Source organism: Pogona vitticeps, chromosome 9 (assembly GCF_051106095.1).
Source record: "Pogona vitticeps strain Pit_001003342236 chromosome 9, PviZW2.1, whole genome shotgun sequence".
NCBI classification, from domain to species: domain Eukaryota; kingdom Metazoa; phylum Chordata; class Lepidosauria; order Squamata; family Agamidae; genus Pogona; species Pogona vitticeps.
Genome location: NC_135791.1, coordinates 16,414,746 through 16,438,965, shown reverse-complemented (window position 1 = coordinate 16,438,965; position 24,220 = coordinate 16,414,746). Strand labels below are relative to the sequence as shown.

Genomic DNA, 24,220 nt, shown 5'->3' with positions numbered 1-24,220 from the left:
TTTTTAAAGCTTAGATTATCAGCAATGGTGGATTGGATTTAAATTGATTTTAAATTTTAAAAATTGAATATTTTTATTATTTAAATGTTTTAATGGCTTGAATTAATTTGATTTTTAAACGCCCTGCTATCAGCATGGTCCACATATGAAACACTAAAATACCAGTCCTCTAGCAGCTACATTCTCCAGAGAGAATGTAGTAACCGAAGAAGCATTAAATAACATTGAGTGCCTGCCTATCTTGGAAGAGCTGGACAGCGAACCAACCCTAGCAGAAATAAAAGCGGCCTTGGACTCCCTCTCCTCCGGCAAGGCACCTGGAAAGGATAACATCCCCGCTGAAGTGCTGAAATGCTGTAAGGAGATCATCACCTCCGAACTGTACGAGGTCTTTTGTCTCTGCTGGAGGGAAGGTGGAGTACCACAGGACATGAAGGATGCAAACATTATCACATTGTACAAGAACAAAGGAGACAGGGGTGACTGCAATAACTACTGGGGCATCTCTCTTCTTAGTGTGGTAGGGAAGCTGCTTGCCCATGTTGTGCTGAAGAGGCTCCAGGTGCTTGCAGATAGAGTCTATCCAGAATCACAGTGCGGTTTTCGAGCTAACAGATCCACCACTGACATGGTATTCTCCCTCCGACAGCTGCAGGAGAAATGTAGGGAACAACAACAGCCACTCTTAGTGGCCTTCATAGACCTTACAAAAGCATTTGATCTGGTTAGCAGGGATGGCCTTTTTAAAATACTTCCCAAGATTGGATGTCCACCTCGTCTCCTTAACATCATCAGATCTTTCCATGAGGGAATGAAATGCACTGTAGTTTTTGACGGCTCAACATCAGACCCCTTTGACATCCAAAGCGGAGTGAAACAGGGCTGTGTCCTCGCACCAACACTTTTTGGGATCTTTTTTGCTGTCATGCTGAAGCATGCCTTTGGAGCTGCAACCGAGGGCGTCTATCTCTGGACTAGATCAGACGGAAAGCTCTTTAATCTCTCTAGATTGAGAGCGAAGACCAAAGTCCAACTGAAATGCATGCGGGACTTCCTCTTCGCAGATGATGCAGCCATTGTTGCCCACTCTGCTGAAGACCTCCAACAACTCATGAATCGTTTTAGCAAGGCCTGCCAAGACTTTGGACTAACAATCAGCCTGAAGAAAACACAAGTCATGGGCCAGGGCGTGGACTCACCTCCCTCTATTACCATCTCCACACAAGAATTGGAGGTTGTTCATGACTTTGTGTACCTCGGCTCAACCATCTCTGACACCCTCTCTCTAGATGTCGAGCTGGATAAACGCATTGGCAAAGCAGCCACCATGCTCTCGAGACTCACAAAGAGAGTATGGCTCAATAAGAAGCTGACGACACATACGAAGATCCAGGTTTATAGAGCCTGTGTTCTAAGCACACTCCTGTACTGCAGTGAGTCATGGACTCTTTGTGCACGGCAGGAGAGGAAGCTGAACACCTTCCATATGCGTTGCCTCCGACGGATTTTTGGCATCACCTGGCAGGACAAAGTTCCAAACAGAGCAGTCCTAGAACGAGCTGGAATTTTCAGCATGAACACATTACTGAAACAGCGACGTCTACGTTGGCTCGGGCACGTCGTGAGAATGGCTGATGGTCGGATTCCAAAGGATCTCCTCTATGGAGAATTAGTGCAGGGAAAGCGCCCCAGAGGGAGACCACAACTGCGATACAAGGACATCTGCAAGCGAGATCTGAAGGCCTTAGGAATAGACCTCAACAGATGGGAAAACCTGACATCTGAGCGTTCAGCCTGGAGGCAGGCGGTGCATCACGGCCTCTCCCAATTTGAAGAGACCCTTGCCCAGCAGGCCGAGGCAAAGAGGAAGTCACAAAAGCAGCAAAACCAGGGAGCCGGACAGGGGACAGACTGGATTTGTCTTCAGTGTGGAAGGGACTGTCACTCTCGAATTGGCCTTCTCAGCCACACTAGGCGCTGTTCCAAGCCCTCCATACAGAGCACGCTACCATAGTCTTTCGAGACTGAAGGATGCCTAACTAACTAACTAGCAGCTATCTCACTCATCTTCACCTTATTTGTTCATAATCTGGAAAAGAACACCAAGCTTTCCTGCTTTATTGATTCCCAAATGATTTCACAATTTAGAATGACTCCAGAAGAAGCTACTGCTGTTAAAATTGAAATAATTACTTCAACAGTCCAAGTTGAATTATTTCAACAGTCCAATAATTACTTCAGCAGTCCAAGTGCTTAAGTGACTTCCACTGGTGTGACTTTCTTTGAAACATCACCAGCAAAAATATATTCCTTGAATGGCTCCCCTTACCTCTGAAGTTTATTATAGTTGACAGTAGAGATGGATGATTGCTAGATATCCATGTCATAGCCAACTCCTCTTCTTCAGCACTCAAGGGTTGACCCTGGTACCAGGTATTGACAGTGGTTGTGAGAAAATAAGCTGGAGACAGTGCTTGTCCCATACATTTTTAAAAGCTTGTAATTTAATTCTGTCAGTGTGTAGTTCTGTTTTTAAGTGCTCACTCAGCTCCTTCCAAACAGCATCAGCAATGAAACAGTTATTTCTGTATTTTGTTTAAGCATCAGAAATGGGTTTCAGGATACTCAGCATATGTTCAACATTTCTCTTAACCTCAATGTTGGGGATTTTGGCTGTGACACTGCCATCTATTTTTTCTTGATTTTGCTCACAAATTGTAATCAGAATAGGCCAGTTTTTGATATACGGTGGTGCCTCGCAAGACGAAAGTAATTTGTTCCGTGAGTAGTGCTGCCTTGCAAAATGTTCGTCTTGCAATGCATTCCTATGGGAAACCTCGCAAGATGAACTATTATTTTCGTCTTGCGAGGCATTGGTCTTGCGGGAAAAATTCATCTTGTGAAGCACGGCCAGAGAAGAAGCCGTCTTGCAAGTCACCAACATGGTCACAAAACACTTTTGTCTTGCGAGTTTTTCGACCAGCGAGGCGTTCATCTTGCGAGATACCACTGTATTGTCCAAAACAGTCCACAACAGAGTTCCATTGAATGCCTTGGGGGAGTGTTAGCTTGGTTTCACCCATTCTTTTCAGAGCTGCTACTGCAAAATGAGTTATGGAATAAATTAGCAATTTCAGTGATTTTACTCTTTATTTCTGGAGCACAGAAGATTTGACTATGAGCTGCAGCAAATGAACAGTGCAAATATATGCTAGCGTTATAGTCCCTTCTTTTCTAAATTTCTTCACTTCTTGGATTTGCAGTCTTGTCTGGCCAAACTGTGTACTAGATATTTGAATTTTTGTTTACATGTTATTTTACCTTTTGCTGCCACTTTATGGAAGTATTCTGCTCTGTATGCATTTCCTGACATGTCAGTTTGTGCAAGGAACACATTCCCGTCTTCTGTTGTAGTACAAGCAAATACAACAGTATCATTATGGATGTTACCCATCAAAAAGTAGGTTAACAATTTGACCTTCTACAGCTGTTGCACATTGTTCATACACTGTATCCAGCACTTTCCCTGCAACACATGCTCTGCTGGGTGGACTATGTCCTAGTCTCAGTGATGGAACCATGTTAATGAAGTGTGGATTTTCAATAAGTCTAAAAGAAGAGTTTGTTGCATAAACAAACTGGGCAGTTTTTTCATCAGTTGAGTAAATTATCAGAAACATTTACAGTAGTTCTTGGATGGCTGGCTTTTTTCTTTCTTTTAGGTGCTGTGACTGAATCTCTATCTTGGACAGATAACTCTGAAACTGTCAAACAGGAAGAGTGTGATCTCAGCAGTGGATAGTTTCCAGAATCCTTGATGTTGATTATGTACTCACCAAAACAAAGAATTCAACACTTGCTGTTATTTCATTATTTATACAGATAAAAATTAAATATTTTTTTATTCAAATCGTGAATTAAAACTTATTCACCCCGGTCAGTACTGCCAAAAAAGGTATATTTGTGTTTCAACTCTTATTTCTGCATAACTGTATCAAAATGACAGTAATATGCAGTAATAATTAATATAATTTTGCTTAAACATGGCATTTCCTTAAGGCAGTTGACCTGAGGAGGATCTCCAAGTTGGGAATTGGTGGCTCAACGTTGGCCTAGCTCCGATCCTTCCTGGGAGATTGTCCTCAGAGAGTTCAGCTTGGGGAGAGTGAGTTGGCCCCGTGGAGCCTCAATTGTGGGGTTCTGCAGGGCTCGGCTATCTCCCCAGTGCTGTTTATCATCTATATGAGGGCCGCTGGGTGAGGTCATCGGGGTGTGTGGAGTGGTGTGCCATCAATATGCCGATGACACGCAGCTCTACATCTCCCTTTTTCCAACTACAGTGGATGCTGTTTTGTCCCTTCAGCGCTGTCTGGAAGCTGTACTGCAGTGGATGTACAAGAATGGGCTGAGGCTGAACCTGGACAAAATGGAGGTCCTGAGGGTGGGCAGATCTACCATTGGCGGTTTGGGAAACTCCCTCTCTTTTGAGGGGGTGACTCTCACCGCAAAAAGTGAGGTTCGCAGCTTGGGGATCCATCTGGACCAGGCGTTTACCATGGAATCCCAGGTGGTGTCCATGGTCCGATCCATCTGTGGCGGATTGCCCAGCTGCGTCCTATCCCGCCTCTCCTCATGGCTGACCGCTTTGCTGAAGTCAAGATAAATTATGTCTACAGAATGTTCATGCTTGAACGTAACCTTTCCCCAAAAATAAGACAGGATCTTATATTAATTTTTGCTCCAAAAATGCTTTAGGGCTTATTTTCAGGGGATGTTTTATTTTTTTCATGTACAGCAATCTACATTGATTCAAATACAGCCATGTCATCTTCTTCTGGTTGCTGCACAATGGTGGAGGCCGAGGTTTCACTTCACTGGGGCTTATTTTTGGGGTAGGGCTTATATTATGAGCATCCTGAAAAATCATACTAGGGCCTTTTTTTTCAGGTTAGGTCTTATTGTTAGGAAAACGGGGTATACAAATTACTGTATTTTGGGCACCTGTGTTGTATCTACAGTAGACTTCAAACAAAACTTTTCCTACTTTATGAAATAATAGTGTCCTACTGTAACATTAAAGAACTTTCAAGAGCTGTCTTCTCAAGAAATTCATTAAGAGTAATTGTTGGTAATTTTGCCTTAGGAGGAAAAGTATAAAACAGAGAATGCTGTCATTTAATTAGTTAATTTTTGTTTCAGAAACAAGGTGCAAAGTTACCTTCTTCAGAATTTTATTAATAATACTGCTTTCAGGTAGTTATTTTTGAATTTTAGGGATGATCATGAATGTTTCCTTATTATTTGTTCTCTTTTTCAGACATTGCTACAATACGCTGGTAATCGGGGTGCTGCAGAGCACATTTTGCCTTTATTGGAAGTATATCGAGTCGCCATTCAAAGCTTTGCCAGTGCCCGACCTTACTTAACTACAGAATGTGAAGACGTTCTTCTGGTACTTGGCAGGCTAGTCCTGTAAGTATCAGTTGAGATACTCATTATTAATTGAGAAGAAAATTTGCTTGATATCATCTTGCTAAATATTTTAATTGCTGTATCTGCCTATCTCTGTGTTCTTGTAGGACGTGTCTTATGTGCAGGTATTTTAGAGAGCGGGAGGAAGGGTGAAGGTCATTATTGGAAGTTTAAGAAAAAAACATGACTAACACACAGGGGAGTGACATTCTCCCACTATTTCTACTCTTAATTGGTGGAGCCAAAATAACAAAGATGCATCAGATTTTGAGTGTCAGGCAAGCCAAGTTTGTGAATATGGTGCATAAGCTTCTTGTTTTCTTTTCCTGGGTTCTAAAGGGGGGGGGAGGGAACTGGATTTGAGGGATGCATACCCTTTGTGCCAGTAATATATCCTTTCTAGGATCCATTCTGTTAGAAGAAGCACTTCCTTCTCTTTTCACAATTAGAGGACAGGACAGTACTGGATTTAAGTATGTAACCCCTGAGAGATCACCCATACCCCATTCTTTTTTTCATTAGCAAGGGATTGGGGACTGGCTTCTGAAGGTAACTTCTTCTGAGCCCATCTCTCTTTTCAACTTGGAATTTTTACCAATGTCCCCTTGTTTCTTAGATTTTAGGACCCTGAACATGTTTGTATGGTGTGATTGATATTTCTTCTTTGTGATCTCTGTGAATACACACTAATGGGTTTAGTGTGCTTGTGCAGAGAGCTTCAGAATCTTTTAGAGCAGCGGTCCCCAACTGTGAATACGGGTTGGTTCTGCCAGGGGCGGTTCTGTTGACAGCGCAGGAAAAAGGACAGGAGGCTGTTCTTCTTTTCCAACAGAATCAGTTTTATTAGTAAACTCAACTCGGGTCCATTAAACTTAACTCTGGTAACAACTTATAACTTCGAACTCATGTGTTAATTTCTTTATCTTTTCTTCTCACTGGGGGGCTGGCCCAAATCGCTCCCGATCTGTCATAGGCCGAATCAGTGTGGTTCTGACCGTGCAAACCATCCCGCAACAGGGGTGTCTCACCCAGTTCCCCTCCCGCTGGCTCTGGAGTAAAGAGGGACTGGGACAGATCACCCTCCTCCCCCCACGCTGATTGCGGGGATAAACAACCACAGTCCATTCCAAGGGGTCTATTCTTGCCCACGCGTGAAGAAATCAGGAGGTCCCTGCAGCAATCCTCCATCTGCTTGCAGATTTGGAAATTCTTTAAGCAACTTGAGGAAACTCCCCTGTCCCATGCTCCATTCTGTCTGTGCTGTTCTATCCTTTTTATCAGCCGGCTCGCTTCTCACCACTCTGAAACTTCCCGCCTTTTCGTCCCTTTTATATCTTCCCATATAATCAAATCTAGCTCCTCCCCTCTGTCGTCAGCCAAACACACTTCTCTAGGCTGTTGTACTTCCCTGTCATCTTGCCTAACCTCCACTAGTGTTCCCTCCACACACTCTGCTCCTCCTTCCGCTCCTTTGACTGTGGAGGACGGCTCACTCCCTTTCTCTCCTTCACACCAACCTTTTTGGAATTGTGGACCGGTTGGGAGGGTGGGCTCTGTGCGCGGGGGCACCCCCATGCTTGTGGGTGGGTGTGGTGTGCTTGCGGGTGGGTGTGTCACACTCACGCAGCATGCTCCTGCACATGTGCACGAGCGCAACATCACCCCCGTGAGCATGCCACACCCACCAAGCGGGCGGGCGGAGATCCATCTCCGTGGCTCAGTCCTGGGAAGCCCACAGACCGGCACCAAGTTGCGGACCGGGGGTTGGGGACCCCTATTCTCGAGCTTAAACACATGTTGTTAGGACCTACCTCATGTTGTGCTTGGCCCGGCCCACGACACAGAGTGCCTCGGTTACTTTTTTGCCACTGCAGCAGCAGCAGCGCCTCAATTTAGGAGGTTCTGCTTCCTGTGAGAAAATTCTTTTTTTAAAAAAAAAACAACAACATTTTATTAGTTTTTCAATCTGTCTACATTGTTTTGTGCTTGTTAAACATCGTGTTACATGCTTTGCTTACAATTATTTGTTTTTTACATCTCAGTGTCTTCCCGGTTGTCCCCCCAAATTCCAAACATCTTTCAAACATTCAAACCATTCATGTACAAATTTTAGTATATAATATGACTACTATCATAATATTACTCTCATATTGTACAATATTCTCAAGGTCTTCTAATAACATTCTTATTGAAAGTGGTTCCCGATCCATGACCCAGCTTTATATCTAGTTTAGTTTACCTAAAATAAAAAACCACCATGTTACATCTTTACCCTGATTAGGGCTCCCTTATTTCAATTTAATTCTCCTTTTTAATATACAGAATGTACCCTTTTACAATTCCCGATGTTAAATATATACATATTTTCAATATTAAGGGGCCCTTCCTTGTTTTCCCCTTTTTCATCTTTCTAGATAATTCCCTCTCTGATTTCTCTTTTTTCATTTAGTATTTCTGTGTCTCTAAGCATTCTGCCACCTTTCATGTCCTCTGAAACCATTTTGTATATCTGATTTATGTCCACTAACTCTTTATGTACTTGGTCTATTTTCAATGGATCTTCCAGGCTTTTTTTTGTTAATTTTGCTGTTTTTATCCCTTTGTCTTCCCTTAGTACTCTCCTCTGATCCAAGACTGACGTTTCTCTTAGATTAATTTCTTCCAGCTCCTGTTTTGATTGGCATACATCATCTGGAACACTCTCATTTCCTTCTTCGTTGTTCCCTGTCGCTTGCGGACTATAATTCTTCTGATGTTGATTGGATAGTTTTGCCTCTTGATAATGAGATCTCACTATTTCTAGTATTGTTTGAAAGGCGGATTTTATTTCATCCCAAAATTGTCCTTGTTGTGCCATTCTGTTCCAGCTGCCCAAGTGCTTAAGTCAAGATTCAAGGTCCCCAAGTCTCACAGTCTAGATCGATGATTGTATCCATATCCTAATTGATCCCTGGCAAATTGATGCTGACTAAACAGATATTCCAAGTTTCCAGAGTCATTTCAAAAAGTCCGCTTTAGCTAAATAGGCCTGAACCAAATTTGAACCCCCAAAATACCAGGGTAGAATGCAATATTTGTATCCGCGGCCTGATGGCCTAATTCCACAGGTTTACGAATACCCAAGGCACAGTTTTTTTAAAGGTCCACTTTAGGGTTAATTTATCCAGCCAGGCATAAAAAAATCAAAAAGAAATAAACAGATTCTCAGGCTTTAAGCAACAGCAGAGTACTCAAGGTCACTTTTCCTGGGCTTTATGCCAAAAGACTTCAAGTAGTCAAAACAAAGTCCAGATTTATCAAGTATAACTTACGGGAAAGTTTCTTAAGCTTTATAACGCCAAATTATAATATTCTTGAAGTATATTTTAAATGTATTTGAATGAATATGTTCCATTAATCTTTAAGTTATTTTCTTTCCATCAGCTATCCCTCTCACCAGATTTTTTGCCACTTCGTAGTTACTGAGATTGATAGCGGTTCTTTTTTCCGTATATAGGTATTGTCTTCTCCAGGGGTAATTATAAGCAATTAGTTGTAAAAATATATCTCACCTGATGGTAAACACCGATGCCAGAAAGCTGATTCTTGCTTCTTTTAGCCGGCTGCCGACGACGTGCAAGCGAGCCCAAGCTGCTTGTTTCTGCCCGTTGGCTGGTTAGGGAGCTTCCTGGATCGAACGGGGGTGACCGCCACCCCCCGTGATCAACAGGCTTCCCCCCAGTTCACCACCCCTCTGGGGTGGTTCCGACACCCTGGGGTGTCCCAAACAGGTCAGAATTCAGCCCAGGGGACAGAGCTCTGTCCTCCTGCTGCTGTCTCGTCACGATGTCAAGCTGGAAGTCCTCATGTGAGAAAATTCTTAACTTTGCTACGATCTCTTCGATCCAATTTCAGTCCAGTTTTCCTGTTCAGGGCCTTCCTCCTTCGATTCTCTATTGAGTACAAAAAAAAGAAAGAAAAGAAGAGAAGAGTTAGTATAACGGATTTTCCTGCCCTTTCTACTGGGCCTACACCTCTTTTATGGCCTCTTCAGGAGATGCGAGTCCTGCCTGAATAAAATAACATTTTCAGATGGGCATTCCAAGTGCCCTTTTAAATTTGGGTGAGGCACATCAAACTTCTTTGTGTCAGGCCTGCATGAATTTAACTAAGCCAGCATTCAAATTGAGATTACAAAGGTTATAATCCTTTCTCTGGGAGAAATCACTTCAACCATCTCAGGTTCCAGTATGGATTCTTCTCAAACCCACCCTACAGAACCATCTCCAAGCTCCCAGAGTTGTTCTCTGACTATTAGACCACCTCAGAGTTGTTCTCCAATCGTTAGACCACCTCAGCCTGCTAAGAGGCCTAAAATGGCGAAATCACACCCGTCTGCATCAACGTTGAAATCAACACTGAAATCCACCTCGATAGCAACACCAAAAAGAAAACATTGATTTCTCATAAGGATAAGCAGCCAGTGGATAAGCCAGCACCATTGGCTCCACATACCGACTGACCCCAAGAAGAGGTGGTATGCCTTGATCTCTCCCTCTCACATGGTACCATGCCTTCACCACAATTCAGTCACTCTCCTGACTGGGGGAATACCTTGGCTGAGGTTACAGTTACTGCTGTGACACAGGTGAGCCCACACCTTCATGCCGGCTCTGTCTCAAGACATATTTCGATATTGGTCCTGGAATTGGTCCAGGAGGAATCTCCTAAGAGAAGGCCATGAAGGACCCACCATACTGAACTTCCTGGTGATATTGAAGATCATCAGTATCGAGCCACACATTGTATGGCTGTACACTCAAAGGTGGAATATCAGCCCCAGAGTTTCAAGAGGGTGTGTCTCTATGATCACCCCATCTATTACGAGCTTGAGCTCTATTTTAGTTATGGACCTTATGAACTGACCCCCAATACCGACGCTGCCATTATATCCAAGCCTATCGCTCGGAGTCACCTTCTCCTTGGCAAGCCGAGCCATTGCGATACCAATCTTCTGAGGAGGAATGTTGTATAGCTCAACTGGCCCCATCTCAACACCATAAAAGACCTTTACTGCCAGACCCGGTGGAGGATCGGTGCCAAAGAAGCGTTCCATACCATTTGACATAGGTGCCAACACAATCATCCAGAGCTCGTCCCTGTCGCAGGTTCAACTCTCAGCATCACAGGTCTCTACGATATTCCAAGGACCTCCACTGGAATCTACAGTGCATTTGGCACTGCACAAATCTAAAAAAGCAAGAGGAAAGGAGCAATCATAGACACAACCTATAGTATCGAGACAAGAGCCTTCTCTGTCTCCAGACCATATCCCTGTCTCCTTTGATACCGATGACTCTGATATCGAGACGATGGGAGATTCCTCACCTAACATTCCCACGCCAGATTCCGATGTCACATCACCATCGGAGGATTTCACATACTCACAACTGATTCTTCGAACGGCTACAGTTATGGATCTGGCGGTTGACCAACCAATGCCTGAAGAGGTGGACAAAGTCTATTAAGATACTACACAAGATCAGAACCCACCTCTTCTTTTGGCCTTCATTTCGTCTCTCCTGAAGCTTATTAAAGAGTGGAAAAATACCATCCTCAGTTCCACATATCCCTAGGACAGTCGAAAATCTATATAAAATGCATGGCAACAACACCGCTTTTCCCTCCAAACACCAGCTTCCTAATTCATTTATAGTATATGCATCCCAGAACAGAGTCATAAAATAAATCGCTCAGCAGCTACACCTGACAATAAAGAAGGAAGTTGGACATCATTGGCCATTGGGCCTATTAACTTGCCTCCTTTATCCTGAGGCGGCTAATTACGTGGCTGCCATGGGGTGCATACCGCTGTCACCTGTGGAATAAGGCACTGCCTGCTCTTCCCCAGAAGACCTATGGGCCTGTGGCCTCTCTTGTCATCAGGAAGCCATGGCTCTTGCATGTCAAGAAAGGATCCCAGCACGCCATGTGGTAGATGCTGCTTCTAAGCAGATGGCTGCAGCCATTACATTGCATCGCCATGCATGGCTTACCATGTTTCCCTGAAAATAAGGCAGGGTCTTATATTAATTTTTGCTCCAAAAAAAGCATTAGAACTTATTTTTCAGGGGATGTTTACTTTTTTTCATGTACTATAATCTGTGTTTATTCAAATACAGTCATGTGGTCTTCTGGTTGCTGCACAATGGGGGAGGGTGGGGTTTCACTTAACTGGGGCTTAATTTTGGGGTAGGGCTTATGAGCATCCTGAAAAATCATACTAGGGCTTATTTTCAGGTTAGCTCTTATTTTTGGGGAAACAGGATAGGAGCAGTTCTCAACTCAATTCGAGGCTGTGCTTTTCTACCAAGAGACAGACAGATGAGTTTCCATTCTCTTACATTTTTGCCTTCCAGGCGCACACGTCACTGCCCACCTTACCCAGCGGCTGTCAGGCCTCATGGCACTTACTACGGTAGTCATCCAACATGCTTGTCTCAAAATGAGATCACTCCAAGCATGGTGCCTCACTCCAAGCATGGTGTACATTGGTACATCCGCCATCCAAAGTCCTGATAGTATTAGAAGAGCTGGCATCCGGTTTACGTTGTTTTCTTTCTTTCTTTTTCTTTTTTTGCACTATGAAAGGGTTTTCCCAGGTTGCATTGTGCCTGTAGCACCGCCCCTTTTGTAGCGCAATTGGCATTTCAGTTTGCAAAATTTCTGTAATACGTAAAGTCGTGTAGAACAGGATCCATTCTGCAAAGTAAGGTACTACTGTACTTATTTTGCATTACATTGGTTTTCATAGGTAAGACAACCGGCTGAAATAATAAAGTAATTCATGCTATAAAATCAGTAGCTTGATATTGTTACCAAGTACCTGTCTGGTTTCTTATAAGGGAAGCAACCTAACCCTAGTAGCATTTGCTCTGCTGTTTAACTATGATTTTATAGAATGTTTGTGCATTCTTTTTGCTTTAATAAATATAACAGACAACCCAATAACAGAAAATGCCACTTTTTAATTGGGGTACCTTCATAACAAGTTTACCTCTGGTTTTTGTTTTGTTTTTTAATGTCAGGAGCTGTTTTGAACTACTGCTTTCCGTGCCTGAAAGTGAAGAGGAGTGTGAACCATTGTTAAAACTGTTTCAGTCCATACAGGTAAGTACACTTCATGTTGTTTCTGTTGGGAACCTTATTTCATTTATAAATCAGCACCCTTCAAGCTACAGTTAAAAGAAACTCTCAATGTATTGGTTTCAGTGAAATCGGGTGTAAAGATTTAGCAAAATAATGCTTTGAGAAACAAAACCCCGTTCAGATATTATTAAAGCATATGAGGAAGGCATGCGATGAGGGAGGTTTAGTAACCCTGCCTCCTTTATTATCATTTTCATCATGGAAAAGCAATTGTCTGAAGAGTAAGAGGCTGTTCTGTCCCTGTAGGCTACCCGCATGAAAAAAAGGTTTGGACTCATCTGGGAAGCCTTCCGGAGCAGAACATCATTTTGCTATTTAGATAATCATTTTTCTGTGTGAATACAGAAGAGGTAGGGTAGCATATTTCTCATAGGAGGTGCTCCTCAGATCTTTCATACCAACTGAAATAGTGCCAGTGAATGCTGGAATTTTGAAATAGAAGGAAATATTCTTAGAAAATGTAATTCTGCAACAGAATGTGTGTTTTTATTTATTATGGGAAAGACAGAAATGTGACAGAAATAATAATAATAATAATAATAATAATAATAATAATAATAATAATAATAATAATAATAATAATAATAATAATAATAATAATAATAATAATAATAATAATAATAATAATATGATGTATGGAAACATTCCAAGAAATATAAGAGGAGTGTATGCATTAACTTATTATTCTAAGATTCTAATAACTTGTAAAACAGATTAATTTATTTATCTTTTTTCTTAAACTACAACATAAACATAAAATACATAAACCAAAATACATATCGACTGTGTTCCCCACCACCATAGTCGGGACCTCTTGCAATAATCCTCTTCTTTATCTTTTCTTCTTCTTCTTCCTTTATTGTCCTCTTCTCCAGAACTGCATTGATTCTTGATTTTGAGCTTTCCCTTTTCCTCTTGTCAGCACATATTCAAGAAATCTGCCCCATATAGAAATTATTCTTTTTCATCTTTCCTTTCTTAATCTTTAAGTTACAAGTTAACTTACCATTTATAGCAGTGTTCCATATTTCATTATACCATTCTTCCATTTGAAACTCAGACCTTGATTTTCAAGTCCTAGCTATTATTAGTCTGGCTGCTGTAAACACAACAACAATCAATTCTCTAGTCATTTTATCATATTCCGCATTCTCAAATATTGATAACAGCTATCTCAGGATTAAATTCAGTATCTTTTTCACATATGTCATTTACAGTGGTGCCTCGCATAGCGAGGTTAATTGGTTCCAAAAAAAACATCGCTATGGGAAAACATCGTTAAGTGAAACGTGTTTTCCCATAGAGATGCATTGAAAACCGGATAATCCGTTCCAATAGGAATGGATTATCCGGTTTTCTCCCCCACTATCGGGCGCAGCCCTTTGGGAGAAGCCTCGGGGGAGGGGGGGAAGACGGCATCGGCTCCTGCCTTCTCCCCCACCACCTGGCTTCTCCCAAAGGGCTGCCCCGACTGTGCTTGCAGCAGCGGAAGAGGTGCCCGGTGGAGGAGAAGGCAGGAGCCGATCTGTCATTTCTCCTCCACCGGGCACCTGCTGCTGCAAGCACAGTCGGGGCAGTCCTTTGGGAGAAGCCGGGCTGCTCCGAAGAAAGGCAGAAGCCCATCCGATCTCCCCTCCCAACCATCGGGAGCAGCGGGAGAAGCTGCCCGGTGTGGAGGGGGGGAGATCGGATGGGCTTCTGCCTTTCTTCGGAGCAGCCCGGCTCCTCCCAAAGGGCTGCCCCGAAGTTGCTTGCAGCAGCGGAAGAGGTGCCCGGTGGAGGAGAAGGCAGGAGCCGATCTGTCATTTCTCCTCCACCGGGCACCTCTTCTGCTGCTGCAAGCACAGTCGGGGCAGTCCTTTGGGAGAAGCCGGGCTGCTCCGAAGAAAGGCAGAAGCCCATCCGATCTCCCCTCCCAACCATCGGGAGTAGCGGGAGAAGCTGCCCGGTGTGGAGGGGGGGAGATCGGATGGGCTTCTGCCTTTCTTCGGAGCAGCCCGGCTCCTCCCAAAGGGCTGCCCCGACTGTGCTTGCAGCAGCAGAAGAGGTGCCCGGTGGAGGAGAAATGACAGATCGGCTCCTGCCTTCTCCTCCACAGGGCACCTCTTCCGCTGCTGCAAGCACAGTCGGCCATGCCTCCCACCCTTCTCAAGCCGCAGGAGGTGGGTGGTGGGTGGGAGGCATAGCCGGACTCCTCGCCAGGCACCGCGGCTCCGATCCGATCTGAGCCGCGGTGCCTGCCAAGGAGTCCGGCTATGCTTCCCACCCCCACCCCCACCTCCTTCGGCTTGAGAAGGGGGAGGCATGGCCGGACTCCTCGCCAGGCACCGCGGCTCCGATCGGATCTGAGCCGCGGTGCCTGCCAAGGAGTCCGGCTATGCTTCCCACCCCCACCTCCTTCGGCTTGAGAAGGGGGAGGCATGGCCGGACTCCTCGCCAGGCACCGCGGCTCCGATCGGATCGGAGCCGCGGTGCCTGCCAAGGAGTCCGGCTATGCTTCCCACCCCCACCCCCACCTCCTTCGGCTTGAGAGGGGTGGGAGGCATGGCTGGACTCCTCGCCAGGCACCGCGGCTCCGATCCGATCTGAGCCGCGGTGCCTGGCGAGGAGTCCGGCCATGCCTCCCCCTTCTCAAGCCGAAGGAGGTGGGGGTGGGGGTGGGAAGCATAGCCGGACTCCTTGGCAGGCACCGTGGCTACGATCGGATCGGAGCCGCGGTGCCTGGCGAGGAGTCCGGCCATGCCTCCCCCTTCTCAAGCCGAAGGAGGTGGGGGTGGGGGTGGGAAGCATAGCCGGACTCCTTGGCAGGCACCGCGGCTCCGATCCGATCTGAGCTGCGGTGCCTGGCGAGGAGTCCGGCCATGCCTCCCCCTTCTCAAGCCGAAGGAGGTGGGGGTGGGGGTGGGAAGCATAGCCGGACTCCTTGGCAGGCACCGTGGCTACGATCGGATCGGAGCCGCGGTGCCTGGCGAGGAGTCCGGCCATGCCTCCCTCTTCTCAAGCCGAAGGAGGTGGGGGTGGGGGTGGGAAGCATAGCCGGACTCCTTGGCAGGCACCGTGGCTCCGATCGGATCGGAGCCGCGGTGCCTGGCGAGGAGTCCGGCCATGCCTCCCCCTTCTCAAGCCGAAGGAGGTGGGGGTGGGGGTGGGAAGCATAGCCGGACTCCTTGGCAGGCACCGCGGCTCCGATCCGATCTGAGCCGCGGTGCCTGGCGAGGAGTCCGGCCATGCCTCCCCCTTCTCAAGCCGCAGGAGGTGGGGGTGGGTGGGAGGCATGGCCGGTCTCCTTGGCAGGCACCGCGGCTCAGATCGGATCGGAGCCGCGGTGCCTGGCGAGGAGTCCGGCCATGCCTCCCACCCTTCTCAAGCCGAAGGAGGTGGGGGTGGGGGTGGGAGGCATAGCCGGACTCCTTGGCAGGCACCGTGGCTCCGATCGGATCGGAGCCGCGGTGCCTGGCGAGGAGTCCGGCCATGCCTCCCCCTTCTCAAGCCGAAGGAGGTGGGGGTGGGGGTGGGAAGCATAGCCGGACTCCTTGGCAGGCACCGCGGCTCCGATCCGATCTGAGCCGCGGTGCCTGGCGAGGAGTCCGGCCATGCCTCCCCCTTCTCAAGCCGCAGGAGGTGGGGGTGGGTGGGAGGCATGGCCGGTCTCCTTGGCAGGCACCGCGGCTCAGATCGGATCGGAGCCACGGTGCCTGGCGAGGAGTCCGGCCATGCCTCCCACCCTTCTCAAGCCGAAGGAGGTGGGGGTGGGGGTGGGAGGCATAGCCGGACTCCTCGGCAGGCACCGCGGCTCAGATCGGATCGGAGCCGCGGTGCCTGGCGAGGAGTCCGGCCATGCCTCCCCCTTCTCAAGCCGCAGGAGGTGGGGGTGGGGGTGGGAAGCATAGCCGGACTCCTTGGCAGGCACCGCGGCTCAGATCCGATCGGAGCCGCGGTGCCTGGCGAGGAGTCCGGCCATGCCTCCCACCCTCCTCAGGCCGTGGGGGGAGGGTGGTGGGATCCATCCGGATCCCCCCACCCTCTCCCCGCGGCTTGGATCCCACCCGCGGCAGGCTACCCCATGCATGGTCGGACTCCTGAAAGTCCGACCATGGCCGGGGAAGCCAGCCGCGGGGAAGGGGAATCCCAGCGGTGGCCTCGGAAGGACCCTTCGGAAGGGTCCTTCCGAGGCCACCGCAGGCATTTTCCCCCAGCTGAGCTGCGGGAGCACTCCTTCGGAGGCTCCCGCCGCTCAGCTGGGGGAAAATGGTGCCTATGGGGAAAACATCGCAAAGCGATTTTTCCCCATAGGCAACATCGTTATACGATCGCAAAAGCGATGGCAAAAATGCCATCGCTATGCGAATTCATCGTTAAACGGGGCACTCGTTATACGAGGCACCACTGTAGTTAGTTTCCAAAACCTTTATACTTTTTTGCATTCCCACCACATATGAAAATATGTACCAGTTTCCTTCTCACATTTCCAACGGACATTCAGATAACTAGTGTTAATTTTATTCAATTTTGTTGGTGTCAAATACCATCTTAAAGCCAATTTGAAATTTTTTCCTCTTATTATCACCTACATAAATTGTAAAACACTCATTTTCCACATCTTCCTCCATTCTTCATCATTTATTCTTTCTCCTAAGTCTTGTTCCCACACTAACTTCAATCCTTCTTTCTCAATCTCTTCTAGATCAAGCAGGAATCAATAGATTTTGCTCACTGCACCCTTTACTGAATCAGTCATCTGAATATCTTCACATGATAAAAGAAATTGTTCATACTTCATATATTCTCTACCTTTATTATACTTTATCCATTCATTAGTTCATATTTCTAATTGCATATAATTCAACCATGATATATTCTTATTTTGAAGGATTTGTTTCATTTGATCTTTCAATCTCAATTTATACAACCAGTCTTTTAATCTAATCACTTTTTTTCTTTAAATAATTCTGCATAAACTTTCATATTGGCAGGAAAATTCTCTATTTCAGTCACTAATCCTAATTGAAAGTTAAATGGGCATAAATTCTTTCTATACTTGTACCAGACGTTTAACATAGTCTTTAAAAAGGGTTATTAATTTTGCTTATTTTATATTTCTTAATCACACCAAATGGATGTTTTTCTACATCCACCTGATGATTCCATTTTCCACCAAATTAACCTTTCTGGGTTATATATAATTTCCCCAATGAACCTCAACTGATAAGCGAAATAATATTTTTTAATATTTGGTATGCCTATACCTCCTTCTTTTGGTGTTTTATACAGATACTTTTTTATTTATTCTGTGTCTCTTCCCTTCATTACAGTATTTATTAATCATTCTTTGCCAAAATTTAAAATCATATTCTGTTAACTGTACTGGTAACATTCTAAAGAAAAAAAAAATTGGTAGAATCTTCATTTTTATCAGTGCGATCCTTCCAAACAGAGTGGTTGTCTGACCAAATACAATAAATAAATAAATACACAATAAATGTTTTAAGTTAGTACATTCCTGTAGTTTCTTTTTAATATCTCCTTTTAATTTATTATAATTATGTTCCTTTATTTTTTGAGTATCTTTTACTTAATCTATACCTAAATATTTAACCGATTTACATATTTTAAAATCATATTTATCAACAAACTTTTCTTGTTCTAGTTTATTATGATTAAACATTATTTCAAATTTTTACCAATTTACATGTTTTCCAAATTTTTCTAAATGAATTTTAATTCTATCTATACTTTCTAATGAGTTTTTCACTGTCAATAGAGAATCATTAGCAAATAAATTAATATTTATTTTATTATTTCCACCCATACCTTCAATTAAATCATCATTCCTTATTACATTTGTTAACATTTCAATAATCAAACAAAAACAGAACTGGACAAAGAGGGCAACCTTGTCTAGTGCCTCTGCCTACAGCTATCTGCTCTGTCATCCCATCATTAACAATTACCGCAGAAATGTTCTCCAAATATAATTGATCTATTACCCCCCCCCAAATTTCTTTCCAAAACCCCAACCCTTCAAAAGGATCTTTAATGTTGGCCATTCTACACAATTGAATGCCTTAAAAATGTCTAATAAAATACCTGCTTTTGATTAATATTTTTCTATATTATATATAATATTCAAAACCCTCCTAATTAAATGTTCCATTTGTCTTCCTTTAAAAACCCATTTTGATCCTCTTTGATATATTTTGTAATAAACTTATTCATTCTATTTGCCAAGATTGCAGTAAATATCTTTGCATCTTAATTTAATAATAAAATAGGTCTATAAGAATGGGTCTGTCAGATCTTTATTGGTCTATCAAATCTTTATTGGGTTTTTGAATAAGAGTTGTTAATGAATATTTCCAAGAACCTGGTATTTTCTCTCCTTCCAATATTCCATTATAAAGTATTTCTAACCTGGGGATCAATATTGATTTAAAAGCTTTATAATATTTTGATCCCATTCCATCAAAGCCTGGAGTTTTACCATTTTTTAGTTAATAACCTCTGTAATCTCTTCATCCTTTATCTCTTTATCTAATTCTCTTTTATCATTCTCTAATAGTTTACTCTTTAAATTTTTTAAATATAATTTTCTATATCTTCTTTCAATGTACCTTAATATAAGGTAAAATTCTTGTAATATTAATTTTTTCCTTTATTAGGCTACAGTTCTTTCCTGCTTTATCCCTGATCACTCCAATTGTGTTTTTTGATCTTTTAGTTTGAGCTACCCTAGCTAGAAGCTTTGAGTTTTTATTACTATACTCGAAAAAATTCCTCTTTGAGTATATCAAATCCCTCTGAACCTTTTCTATGCTTTCTAACTCTCCTTTTAGCTTGAATCTCTAATAATTTTTAATTATCTCTATAAAATATTTACTTTCTAAATCTTTTAATGATTCCTCTATTTTTTATATTCTCTCAGTTTTTTATTCTACATTATTCTCTTATGGCAGTTCCTCTCATAACTACTTTCATAGTGTCCCATAACACTCCTATTTTACTTCCACCTGCTTCATTTATTGACCATATTTCCATCCATTCTTTTTAGCTCTATACATTACATATGTATACTGAAAAATATTGGAATCTATTCTCCATCTTCTAGCTTCTTTGTAATCTTTCTTAACTTTCATCTCCACCATCAACACATGATCCATTATTTTTATCACAATATTTGTATCTATTTTAGAAATTAAATTTTGAGATATACAGTGGTGCCCCGGAAGCCGATTGCCTTGCGGCACGATTAATCCGCAAGATGATGGGTTTTTGCGATCGCTATTGTGCTTCGCAAAACAGTTTTTCCTATGGGCGATTTTTGCTAGACGATGTTTGGGTCCGTGCTTTGCAAGACGTTTTTTTTTTTTTTTAAGACTGATGCTTTGCAAGACGGTTCCCCCCTCGCTGGAACGCATTTGGGGAACTGCATTTTGCAAGACAATGTTTTCTATGGACGATTTTCGCAAGACAATGATTTTTCCCCCCATTGGAACACATTAAATAGATTTCATTGCATTCCAATGGGGAACTGCGTTTCGCCAAACAACGATTTTTGCGGAATGAATTAACATCATCTTGCGAGGCAACACTTAACATAAAATCTATTCTTGAATAACTATCATGTACAGTGGTGCCTCGCTTAACGGGCGCCCCGTTGAGCGATTAAATCGCTTAACGAGGGGCTCCGAGCCATCGCTGGAGCATTCGCTCAGCGATGGCCCCTATGGAGTTTTTTCGCTTTGCATAACGCAGTGGGGGAGAACAGCTGATCGGCGGTTCCAAAATGGCCGCTGGAAGGTCCATGCCGCATTTTCGCGCCCTGCCCTCGCTTACCAAGGGCGCGAAAATGGCGGCGCTATGGAGGAACATCGCTTAACGGTGAGTTTTCAAGCCATATGGCTTTCCCCGTTCCGTTCAGCGATGTTTCTGCATAGCGAGGGTTAATCCGGAACGGATTAACCTCGCTATGCGAGGCACCACTGTATAGAGGAATAATATGTAAACCTTCTTTCATCTCCCTTCAATTCTCTCCATATATCTTTTAAATCCGTCGTTTAAAATATCTTACTTAATATGGTACTTCTTTTATTCCACTCATCTTTTTTACATAGAGTTTTATCCTTTACTTTATCTAACATTATATGAAAATCTCCTGCCATAATAACTTATCCCTTTCTAACCTTCTCCATCTCTTTAACGACAGTTTTATAAAATTCTCCTTGATTCACATTTGGTGCATAAACATTTACTAATGTATAATCTTCTTCCCCCATTAGTCCCTGTACTTTCAAACATCTACCATAACTATCTTTTACTACTTCTTTTACCACAAATTCACAATGTTTAGAAATCAGTATCGCCACACCTTTGGATTTGGAAGTCCCTAATCCTTTTTCATAAATGTCTATATTTTGTAATTTCAGTTCATTAACTCCATCCTTTGATTGTTTAGTCTCTTGTAGATAAATAATATCCACCTTGTTCTCTTTCAATAATGTTTCTATTCTTTTCCTCTTTGTTACAGACCCTAGGCCTTTCACGTTTAAAGTACATACCCTAATGTTTTTCCCCTTATCCGTTCTATATCCCATCTTTTTTGGGGTCCCGTTGTGCATCCCACAAAACAAAACACCCAAAAAACACAAATTCACATTGTTCACGTGTCCAACTTTTAGAAATCTTATCTCTATATTTTCTCATAAGCAAAGCAAAATATTCGTAGCACAGGAAAACAAAGTAGTTTTTTACAGCTCATTAGCTGTTCAAATTTCACTGACGTTCTTCCAATCGAAAACGAAAGTGCATTTCCCAGGCAGCCAAGCTTTTACAGTTTAAAAAGCACTTCTATCTCTGCTTGAACTTTTCACAAAGAATTTAAGCAGATTTACTCACATTTCAAGAAGGGAAAAAGGCATTAAGCAACTTATTTACATTCAGCAGGGCGAGGAGATGAAGACTCAGCTGTGCATCCCGTCCCGGCGGAAGTGACATCTTCAGATTAATTTATTTCTCCCTTCTCTCCAAATTTGAAGACCCTTCATGAGAAACTTTAAATAGGGTTTTAAATCTTGACTTAAGTCTTGGTGGTCGACTGCAACAAAAGATACTTAAAAGGGATCTCTGGTAAAGAAAAAGTTAAGAACCACTGCCTTAAGCAGTGTCTGCCCCTGTCTGCCTGGGAGCAGTACTGGGCACATTTTGAGCTGTTAGCAGTACAAAAAATGTCCACAGCTGGTTCCCCCCAGCACAATACACGCTGATCGTGTACCCTGTGGGACAATTCCCACTCATGGGTCCGAGTCAGTATACAGCTGATCAGATCTGCTGTTTTACTGTTTGTGCTGGAAAAATGAATCACTATTGGGCGATGCACCACACTCAAATGAGACCAGAGAGATAAAGTAGACTGAGGGACTTGGTACTGCCTTGTTGAAGAAATACATTGTGGTTGTATTGTCCGTGGCATTTTGGACAGTGCAGCTTTGAATCACATTCCAGAAGGCTCTGAGGGCTTTGAAGATAGCCAAGAGTTCTAGGAATTGGATATGAAGGGACCTCTTGTGTGGGGACAACATCACCTGTACTTCCCTGTGAAAGCAGTGCACTTCCCATCTCATCATACTGCCATTGGTGACTATGAGGTGGGATGGGTGTGGCTGTTGAAAAGGAGTTCTGAGTTGGTTGTTCTGGTTTTTTTCGGGCTCTTTGGCCGTGTTCTGAAGGTTGTTCTTCCTAACGTTTCGCCAGTCTCTGTGCCCGGCATCTTCAGAGGACAGCAACCTGTGCTCTGGTCTGAGCACAGGTTCTGAGTTGCTGAGTTGCTTTCCACTGAAATTGTCACTTGAGCTGCAGTGAAAGAAACAGCCTTTTGTTTGGAGAGCCCCTTCTATTGTCAGTAATAATAAGGTGGAAATATTGGAGTGGATGCATCCTGAGTCTGGAGTGAGGCAGAACAGCCATGGTAGATGCCATAAGTCATAGCACTCGTTGGAGGGAAGGGACTGATGTGTGCTGAATAAGTTCTTGAATTGAATGTATCATGGTGTCTGTGTACGGTTGAAGGAGAAAGATTCACTCATGTGTTAAATAGAGGAGCACCCCGATGTAGTGGATGGTCTGGGATGGGATGGGATTTTTCTGTACAGTAGTACCTCAGTTTACGGAATTAATGCGTTCTACGGGACGTTATGTAAAGCGAAAAATTAATAAACCAAAACATGGATTGCCATAGGAACAGGGGTGAGACGCTACAAACCTCCAGGCACTTCTCCATTCTGGGGAAACTCTTTTCGTACTCTGAAAAAAAACGTAAACTGAGTCATTATTTTCCATGGATATTGTTTTGTAAACCAAAAATTACGTTAACCGAGGCATTCGTAAACCGAGGTACCACTGTATTGTAGCCTGAGCCTTGAAAGTAGTTGCAGGGTAAAATGTACGTTGGCCTGCAAATTTTCCTGATAGTTTGCTATGAGCAGTCAGTTGTTGATATAGGGGAAGATGGCGATGCCTTGAATTCTGAGGAAAGCTGCCACTGGTGCCATGCACTTTGTGAACACTCTTGGGCTATAGACAGTCTCACAGGAAGTGCATGGAATTGATAGTCTTGGTCACTGACAAGGAATCTGAGAAAGCGTCGGTGGCATGGTTGGATCAAGATGTGGAAGTATGCATTGTGGAAATCTGAACCCTCATTGAAGGAGAAGAAGGATAGACTCTAATGTTCCCATCCAGTAACTGTAACTTTCACCTCTCCCTAAAGAGAGTTTGATGTTTGAACAAGGAGTCACTGTGGGCACAAAACTACCACCTGTATCTCTGAGGTTGGTCCCTTAGGCCTCAGAAGTGTGTAGAGTAAGCCCCACAGACAAGACTGACCTTAGAAGAAAACCTTTGCTTACTTTCCAAGTAATTGACTTTGTGCTTCCTTAGACAGCACAACAGACCAGCAAGGTAGGACCTGTTAACAAATCACCACTGGATTTATATGTGAGTCCTGCTGTGTCAAAGATAAGTCTTCTCTTAAGAAGTATATTAGTTTTTTATTTAAAAAATCAATCTTTTTTCTACATGTCTTGACCCTCCTTCTCCCTGACACTTCTTAGCTGCTAACCAATTAATCACAAGAAAACTTAACACAACTTTCCACCCATAATTCACATGGGTCCACAGGTGGCTTATCTCGCTTGCAATTAAGCGGGATACATGTTTGGTCTTCTTTGAGTATCTCTGTGGCCTTGCCTCCTTATCTCAGGTATCTTCTGTACCAGGCAGTAAATCTGAAAAAACGGTCTCATGCATTCCATGGCTTTCAACTCATCTTCCACAGAACCTAACAAACTCCATTTTATGTAACTACAATTCCTAGTATCCTTCAATTCATTACAGTAACATTTTGGGATTATGTATTTGTTGAGGGTGCAGAGATATAGGACACAGCCCACCATCTCTCTTGGGAATGGTAAAATACCAGGAAAAGAAGCCAGCTAAGAAATGATGAAGGGATACCCTGGAGATGGCTCCCTTTCTCAGCAGGGTACAGATTTCTTCCTGTAGGATG

The 24,220-nt window shown here is 43.7% G+C and overlaps 1 protein-coding gene across 1 annotated transcript in view; it reads left to right on the top strand.

Annotated features, from left to right (window-relative positions):
- The window catches only part of RLF (RLF zinc finger), a 48,876-nt gene that overhangs the window by 11,691 nt on the left and 12,965 nt on the right, over positions 1 to 24,220 (top strand). Inside the window, exons 2-3 of the mRNA XM_072980252.2 lie at positions 5,318 to 5,472; positions 12,540 to 12,621. Coding sequence (XP_072836353.2) covers positions 5,318 to 5,472; positions 12,540 to 12,621 — 237 coding nt within the window. The remainder of the gene's footprint in view (positions 1 to 5,317; positions 5,473 to 12,539; positions 12,622 to 24,220) is intronic.